A 9,522-nucleotide genomic window follows, 5' to 3' on the forward strand; every position below is an offset into this window, starting at 1 on the left:
GGGGAAGGAAAACTAACCCCTGCTCATCAAAAGCCAGAGGAGCTCCTGAGGACAAACCCAACAGAAGTTTCTGGCTTCATGAACAGCTGTTCGCATGCTGATTCTAAAAAAAAAATTTTTTTTAATGTTTATTTACTTTTAAGAGAGAAAGAAAGACCGAGTGTGAGTGGAGGAGGGGCAGAAAGAGACACATACAGAATCTGAAACAGGCTCAGGGCTCTAAGCTGATAGCCAGAGGCTGACTTGAGGCTCGAACCCACGAACCACAAGATCATGACCTGAGCCAAAGTTGGACACTCAACCGACTGAGCCACCCAGGCGCCCCTGCATGCTGACTCTGGATAGTCTGAGTGGCAAAGACAACATTTAGAAAGACAACTCTGTATATTCATGCCCCAGGTGCACGGTAGAAATCCCTAGCAGGCTCTGCTTTCAATTATACTGATTTATATACCAATAAGGTAGTTATCTCTAAGATAGCAAGTGACTTCTTGGCGTTTTTGTTTTTGCTTACCAAATTTCTACAGACAGCTCCTCTGTGTATCACGTAACAATTCAGCATCTTGGACAGCAGCAGTTGGCTGTTAAAGTCTATTCTTGACAGTATTCCGTACACCTAAAGTGCCCATAGCTTAGTTTGTTGGTGTTTGTAAAGTGAAGCGCTTGTAACTCCCAGTCTATTAAATCCTACACTCCAAAGGTTGCATCTTTTCATCACTTTCCCAGAGATACACACGCTGCCCACCCAGAAACCACAGATGGCAACAACAACAACAAAATGGAGCGCCACACGGAAGCAAGGCAACTTCTCAAAGCAGGCTGGGAACCTAAGAACTGAGCGCCAACTACTGACCTCTTCTGTCTTCTGCCCCAAGCCACTCCCTCTGTCCCAAGAGATCCCTTCATCACTGTTCCTTGCCTGACCCAAGTCATAGCTACCCTCTGCTCAAAGACAGACATGCAAGTTATAGGCAGCTCAGTGGAAAAGCTAATCCTTTTGGTGATAGATCAAAAAAAGGGGCATTGATTATGTTCCCTACATTTATCTTTCAACAGGAAAATTCTACCTTTGGGGGCCTCAAACAGGAGCATGGAAGACTAAAGTAAGGTCTCCAAACTCCTAACTGTTTTTAAGTGACAAAGGAAAAGTGTGCGAGGTTTCAAAGGCAGAAAAGAAGAAGCTGCAGAAGGAACTACTGAACCATCAGGAAGAATGGAAATCAGCTCCTTCCTTGCAGGTGAACCCTTACCGTATCAGCTGTACTTGAGATAAACCAGCCCTGTTCATCACAGGAGATCTAAGTAAGAACAACTAGGTAGTTCTGACAGAAAATGTGTCCCAAAAGAGAGTCCATTCTCAGTCAAATTTCCCAGCTGGAAACCACCAGGCTTATGAATATAAGGACCATCAATAGACATTTTCAAACACCAGAGATCAGCAATTTACAGCATTCATCTCCTCAAACCCTATGGTCCTCATCTCCAGTGGAATGTGTTTATAAAGGGAAAATATCAATGACATTTGCCCCACCTCCCCTCCTGACATCTCTCAATATGCCTTAGGTTGCTGAATAAAGTTCCTCAAGCTCACAACAAAACGTCACAGAACACAGAGGAAAGCCCCACGGTCATTTCTCAGGAGGAGGCAACATTACTTAAATGGCCACAGTGTGATCCGTAAGCCACATGAGCTCATAACGTCACCTAAAAACAGACAGAAGTGATAAACAAGAGTCACCCAGGATCACACTGGTGATCTACGCCAGAGGTTAGTTACAAGCACATGACCGGTTTTGTTTTGTTTTGTTTTGTTTTGTTTTGGGCTGGGATTGAAAATAAGACACAAACCATTTTAGGCTTTAGACTTTTTCATTGGAACAACCCTCACATTAAACCTAGAGAGAGGTACAGCACTTTCTGGTTTACCTAAGAAAGATTCACTAGTTAGACAAAGTGATTTTAATCCCATTTAGTAAGATAATGTAGAAAAACTGAATAGCAGTTTTCTTCCCTCCTCTCTCTCCTAACTGCACATTTAAAGGAATTCATTTAGAATGTTAACAAAGTGATAAATTGGATTTACTATAAATAATTACACTATCTGTATCATCTCTTTCAAGGCTGAGAGATGATGCATTCTGTTGTGATAATTTACCTCAATAAACCAAAGCAAAACAATGAAATACCACCTTCCACCTCAAGTCTCAATTACACACCGGCCCAAAACCAGACTAATGCCACTTAATGAAAAGAAAAACTTTGTCATGTAGGGGATGGCCCACCAGGCAGTATAATGACTCTTATACATTACACTACTCAAAGGTTAAATAATAATAAAAGTGTTCTGTGAACTTTCTAAAAAGCTGAACTATTAACTTTGGGAGTCAGGTCAAACTATGTCACACACTGACATCATTTATAACCATGGGGCTCAAGCCATTGGGAAAAGGAAAGAAATTTCTGTGCACAGGAAAGTGCCAAGGAGAGTTCTGTGCTCAGAGTAAGCCCCTGTTGGGGGGGCAGGGGTGAGGAGGGGAGCAGCAGGCATAAAACCTGCAGAGAAGTGGCTACTAGCTGTTGCCACCTACCCTCTCCAATGCAGGTATTAAAACAGACTGGCCTTAGTGGGCTGCCCAAATCACCTCTCTTAAATATCAACTTCATCTGGCTTCCAAAAAAGGAAAATTGCCAAATCCTAAGCAGTGTGAAGAACCATAAGGGGGCCCACCTCCTGCTACAGACTAGCAGCTGCTTGAGAAAGCCACTTGACCTAAGCACCCACTAGATGAAATAAGAAGGGAGGACCTGGTGATCACTCCAGCTTCTAGGTCTGGGTGCCAAAGGGTCTCTGGACCACCCTTCACCAATGCCAGCACCTCCCCCTCCCAACCAGTAGGCTGCTTCTTTGTCTTATGATCAGTAGTAAGTTGCTACCAAAATTAGGCTTTGTTGCATTTATACCAAATGCCTAGTTAACAACACAGCAGTTGGCTAGAATTAAAGATGAAGGATGAAATCCCCTGCAGGAAGCCAGGGGGTCTTTGAAGAAGTCAGACTATGTAATTGACCTTGAAGCTCACAGGTCACATCCTAAGACAGAGAGTGAGACCCCAAAGGGCCTCCTAGAACCCTGCCATGATACCACACCACTTTCAGGAGTACCCAGCAGCATACCTCCGTGCCTCTTGACCCAGAAGCCCTCCCTGCCCCTACCTTACCTGGAAGGAAATGGTCTTTGCCTTCAAGCAGTCACAGCTTTGCTGGGCAGTAAGAGGACATGTTGACAATGTCACCTCTCCTGATATAACCTCCATAGGTAATTACTGAACTTAATCTGAGCATCCATTTCTGTAAGCCTACTGTGTATTTTTCATGGCTTTGCAGCGGCAGCTAATGTTACGGGGTCTTAGGTTCATAAGTGGCTGGGTAAGATACAGGTTTTGCATAACAGGGCACAAGGGACCTAAAAGTCAGCTTCAATGTTTCTTGGGTCCCCATCAATAAAATTGCAACCCCCTATATTCGTGGCCATATCCAACCCAAATTATGCCTGCCTGGGTGGTCCAGAGGTGCCTTCCTAGGCCTGGCAAGCAAGCATCCAGCCAACCATCAATCACCATGCCCTCCCTTCCCCATTGTTAGACCTTCCTAAGATGCATGAAATTCAAAATCACTGACTGCAGAATATGGTCAATGACATTATCATAGTGTCGTACAGTGGCAGAGGGCAGCTACGCTTGGGAGCACACTAACACAGAGTTGTCCAAGCACTATGTTGCACCTCTGAAACTAACATAACACTGTGTATCAACCATACTTCAAAAAAAGTTGCTGAACATTACCTCTGCTACATATATTTGAACTTTATCTCTCTTAAAACATTGCAGCATCTCCTATCAGAGGAAACATCTGAGGGCATGCAGAAAGCAGAAATGCAAATTGAAAAAAACACTCAGCACCGTCCTACGAGATGATCTCAGTAGTCAACCCAGTGAACCAATGAGTCCCACTTCCAAAGAGGAAATGTGCCACGAAGTCCTTCCTCCTTCCATCCACAAAGGACTGCTGTAATTCTTAGGGCCCACCCCTGCAGGCCACAGTAAACCAAATGACAGATGTACTATGACTCTCGGAGTTTAGGGCAAAGCCTTACTTAAATTAAAATGCCTATGGATTTTATGTCAAAGTGAGAATGTTTTAAATTTGAATTATTAGCTTTCAGCCACCATCCAACCAATGTAAACTCTCTAATGCTTCACTTTGCTTTGTTTAAAACTGATCGTGTGCTTGTAAATTTTGGCTGCTGTGCATACTACTGTTCAGGCACAGACAGTACAAAAGGAAAAGCAGCTTTGATTTTTATGAGCTGCAGACCTTAATATCCTAAACTCCTCTCCACCAGGGTCATCATTTATTGAGGGCTATACATATGTACATGTGTGTGTGTGCGCGCGCGCACGTGTGCATGTTCAAGGCACTTTACGTGTATCAATCTATTCATCTAATCAGCAAGCATTTATTGACATACACCTAATTAAACATTAGAGATAAAAAATGATGAGTAAGTCCAAGGTTGCAACCCCATGACAACCTGTGAGGAAAGCAGATAATCAAGGAAGCAATGACTCTACAATCCAGTAAACACTGGGATGGGGACAACAGGTTATTAAAAATAATACCTTAGGCAGTGATGGTGTGTCAGATGCTTACAGCCACTGTCTCCAACGCCCATAACACCCTATATAGGTAGGTGTCTCCTCACTTTCCAAATGAGTATACTAAAGCTGTCCCACATCACATACTGCATCTCTGTCAGGATCAGCATCCACACCATCATTTATGTCTTATATCCCCATTCGGGTCTCAATATCGTACCTGCCAACGTGCATTAGTTTGTTCAGGCAAGGATCAAGCCTTTGCCTGGTGTTACACAGTGCAGTCTGCACCCTGGGGAGAAAAGACCACAGAACTCACCGAAAAGGAACATTCAAGCTGGCTACCAGAGGCAACACAAGAATGATGACAACACAACGCAAGGACACAGCATGGCACAAAGCTGTCGGCAGTCATGTACCAACACAGTAGAGTGATTCAGACAGCACATCTTTGGTTTCTAGAAGGGAGACATCATTGTGGTGGGCTTTCTTTAGGAGGGAAGACCTAGGTCTTAAGATCATGTAAGGCGAGGCATAAGAGGAAAGAAGGCCTGTTCCCCCAGGAAAGTGGTGCTCAGAGAAGGGTCTAGAAGGCTCATGGATCAGGCTGAACCACTGCCAACCCCATAACCAGAGCCCAAAGGTGGGACAAGCCAGCCTGTGGTCTCCTGAGTACCAACTGAGGCACGCTGGACCCAAGCAGACAGGCAAATGGAGATATTTGTATTTGTAAGCCCTCTTCCCAGAAACCACTCCATGGGACGGAAGCAGTGCCTTGCTCCACCTCCTAAGACAGTGAGACCCCAAAGGGCCTCCTAGAGTCAACAGAGAAGGTCACCAGTCTTCTAAGGATGGGGTCCTGCTCATTCTAGGAATTTGTTTCCGCTTGGAGGCAGTGCCTCTGTGTGACCAGAGGTGCTTTACTCAGACTCAGAGTGGGGTCGCCAAGGGCAACATCAATGTGTCTCCCCAGGGACCCTTTTCCCAGAAAGCCTCCCTTCCCCAAATTGGTAAACAGATACCTGGATGCATGGTGACTTGTAGGCCAAGTCATCACCCACCTGTGACACCCGCAGGTCTCAGCCAGGCCAGCAGATGAGATCTACACTTGTTTAAGTCTTTACTGCTGATGAAAATACTTTTACACATTACACAACAGCCATGACAAACATTAAACTTCTCATTTCGAAAACGAAGAAGGGGGGCCTGGGTGGCTTAGTTGGTTGAGCATCAGACTCGTGACTTTGGCTCAGGTCATGATCTCATGGAGTCTTGAGATCGAGCCCCGCTTCAAGCTCTGAGCTGAGCATGGAGCCTGCTTAAGATTCTCCTCTCCCTCTCCCTCTGCCCCTCCCCATGCGCAAATGCTCGCTCTCTGTCTCTCTCTCTCTCAAAAAATAGATAAATAAATAAATAAAATAAAAACAAAGGACCCTAAGGGTCATAAAGGATGAGTGACTTATTTAATGTCATAAAGTTAGAAAGTTGTAGAAGTACATTTGGAAACAAGATAATCTGTCCAGTGGTCTGTCTGCTGGATCATTACTGCAATAACCAGAATACTTTATAAAGTTCTTTACTGGGATGGAGAGCTTTTATAGCAGTCCTGGGCAGTACACACAAACGCACTAACATACCTAGACAAACAGACACACACACACACACATACACATACATTCTCTCCTGCTTTTCCTAAATGTAACCTAGTAACAGTAATACTACTGAGTGGACCCGTCTTCCTTCTCTCACTATGGACTTGGTCTCAGCATATTCATAAGTTAAGAGACTAGCTATTACTTAGCTGACTCTTAAAGACACACAGGTCCAGTGCTGAATCTATATGCTGGTCTCTGTACCCCTCGCTGCTTAGATCAGCCTCGCATCGGGGCTAAACTATCTGCCTGTTTCTATTTCTGTGACACATGAAGCAGCCTCTTTCCTTCATGTCTATCTTAGTCAGGACTTGTTTTCAGGAAGTGGCTATTTCCACGGCAGATGTAAAAATCACAGCGCTTGGAAAAAAACTTCCCCTATAATCAACGATTTTCCCCATTTTTAGGCAAAGCAAAAGCAGCTGGTATCAGATGGGTAGGCATATGTGCTCTGTTTTAAAAGCCCCCAACTCCCAGTTTTTCAGAGCCCTTCTTTCAAATTCATAGGTCATATAAATTAAATTATTCAATAAACAAGGTGTCTATTAGTGTTGCATAGTAGGAAGAAAGTTATTCACAGAATCAAGACTGAGACCAAATCAAAGTGAAATATACTGATAAATGAGCAGGCCACCTCCTCGCTCAGCTGAGGGCCTGGCATCTTCCCCACCAAAAAAAAAAAAAAAAAAAAAATTCACAAACCCCCCCACTAGCCTCAGGGAGGCTTCGCTTTTCTTTCTCGTAACACATAATTCTACCAAAAGGTCTTACCGAAAATGAGGGCACATACTTAATCCATAAAGCAATCAGCTCACCTAATTTTAGTCACCCCTTCCTAAAAGAATTTCTGTAAGCAGACCACACGACACAAAGGGAATTAAAATATATTTTTCCACCTTTTCTCCCTACTCTTAACGGAAAGCTCCATATACCACTCATCTTGCTGAAAACCGCAGGAATAAAGTGATTTAATTCCAGTTAAACCAAGTACCTCAACCACACACCCTTAAACCTTAATCTTAAACATATCCATGAAATATGATTTTTGGGAGCTTTCCTCCTCAGTATTCACTCAATAGATGGTAAGCTCCTCTTAAGTGCAGGCTCTCAGTGATGCCCTGAGTTGACACTAAACACACATAGAAATATTCTATGTTTTTATCGTGCACTATTACTTACACTTGTAAAAAAATGTTTAGCAAGCTCCACAGTGAAAATTCTCATTAGGTAACCTGGGGTGTGGGCATTTCTGAATTTCTTTGTAATAAAGAAAATGCTTTGTATCAGGACATCCAGAGTGTATGGAAAAATACATTTATTTTGGTACAAATGTAAGTAAATACACACTTTCTGATTGTTTCAAGATCCTTTACTCAGTACAAATATGCTACAATCAAATTCTGATGTTGAGTTTAAACGTAGGTGTGAGAACAGCTTTATGCTAGTTAGACCAGAACTCAACACACCCTGTCAAACACCCAATCAAGGGGAAACTGAGCTGCCAGCCCTGAGGTGCCTCAAAATAATCATTCTTTGTTTACCTAGAAACTGAAGGGCTTTGAACACAGAGTCACAGGTCCCAAAGCAATGAGAGTATGCTCTGAATCCAGAGAGCCCTATTAGACTCTCAGTCATTTATTTGTTAAAAATTTAACATTGTAAATGAAACCAAAGCAACCACGAACACCAACCAGGTAATTAAATTCCTGGTTGGAGGAAGTTTCAATCCAAACCCCCATACCAACAGCTGGCAAGTGGCCATATATGATCTACCAATACTTACTTGCTCCTGTTACTTTGAAAATGCAGAAAGAATTAAGATTTTAAAAGCTAACTAATTAGTTTATACCCTGTTTAAATCACATGTAAGTTCTAACTCCAGATGCAAATATATCTTAACTTTTACTTCATCTCCGAAGGGCAAAAGCTGACAAGAGTTACGGCAGACAATTAAATCTGTTCCTGTCCAGAGGTCTTGATCAATACCCTTTGTAACGTAATCACCGAAATTGCCTCTCCATCCTGGCCCCTTGGATTAGGTTGTTTATTTCTGGTCCCTAGCCCGCGACGGGTTAGTAACTCTTTTCTCTATAATTTGCACATCTCTTGGAAGGAAGAGGGAGCCGCCTGATTCAAATTGCATTTGTTTACCGCCCACTGTCCCCAATATTATGCATTCCCACGACCCAGTGACATGCGCTTCCGGCACCCCCAGTACCTGCCAAGTTCCTCGCCGGTGTCGTAGTAATCATCCACGTTTTCCTGCCTGAACACAGTCATGATAAACTGTCACACCTCAGCAAAGCCCAGCGCACTTCAGCTCCGCTTCCCACACCATCACCACCGTTCCTGCGCCTCCGTGGGCCCCTCATGCATCAGTCTCCAGCCCTTTAAAATAAGAGCAATAACAATAATAAAATGACAACCCGGAAAGGAAGTAGACCTCCCCATGCTAAGAGCCGCTCGCCTCGCCGGAGACCACCTCTCCCCAGCCTCCCCTCCTCGCCGGGTGGAGAGGAGCACCCTTTGTTAAACCCGCGCCAGGGACGCCCCGGCCCCGCGTCGCCGGCGCGCGCGTGGGGCCCGGCACAACCGCACCCCAAGGTCCGCGTCTCCGAAAGCGGGGCGCTCTGAGCGGATCAGAACCGGCTCCGGAAGTGACTGGCCTCCCCGCCTCCCCTTTCTCCACACACACGCCCACCCAGCTCCCCAGCTCCGGGGTGCCGCGGAAGAATGAAGCCCGCGCCCGGGCGGAACGCGCCTCGCTGGAAGCATCCCCCTCCAGCCCGCCACTCGGCGGCCCTCGCGCCACCTCTCGGCTCCTGCACTCCCCGGCAGCCGCGGCCACCCCCTCCCCTCCCTCGAGCCAGGCAGTCCCCAGAGGCACATTCCTGGCGACTCCCGCTCCGTTACCCGGCCGACCCGGCGCGCGGCCGCCCTGGGGAGCTGGGAAGGAAAGGGAGCGGCCGAGGGAGGCGCGGCCGCCCGCTCCCGGTCTCCGCGCCCCGACACAAAGCGCCCGGCCCGGCCCGCGCCACCTGTTCCCATCCGGCCCGCGGGCCTAGGGGCGCCTCCTGGCTGCTATCCCACTTCTCCCCACCGTCCAGCCGCCCCCGCCTCGGCCTTCCAGTTGCCCTGGGCGCTGCCCGGGCAAACCCCGCCACGCCGCCGCCGAGAAAGCAAAAGCAGGCGGCGGGGCCCGGGAGGAGCCGGGG

General features: G+C 46.1%; 1 protein-coding gene across 1 annotated transcript in view; it reads right to left on the reverse strand.

The window, feature by feature from the left end:
• Positions 1-9,522, reverse strand: part of DAPK1 (death associated protein kinase 1) — a 470,647-nt gene that overhangs the window by 460,884 nt on the left and 241 nt on the right. Inside the window, 1 exon segment of the mRNA XM_029919672.1 lies at positions 8,526-8,695. Within this exon segment, the coding sequence (XP_029775532.1) occupies positions 8,526-8,587 (62 nt within the window). The 5' untranslated portion in view covers positions 8,588-8,695.

The sequence above is a fragment of the Suricata suricatta genome, chromosome 13 (assembly GCF_006229205.1).
Source record: "Suricata suricatta isolate VVHF042 chromosome 13, meerkat_22Aug2017_6uvM2_HiC, whole genome shotgun sequence".
Classification (NCBI taxonomy): domain Eukaryota; kingdom Metazoa; phylum Chordata; class Mammalia; order Carnivora; family Herpestidae; genus Suricata; species Suricata suricatta.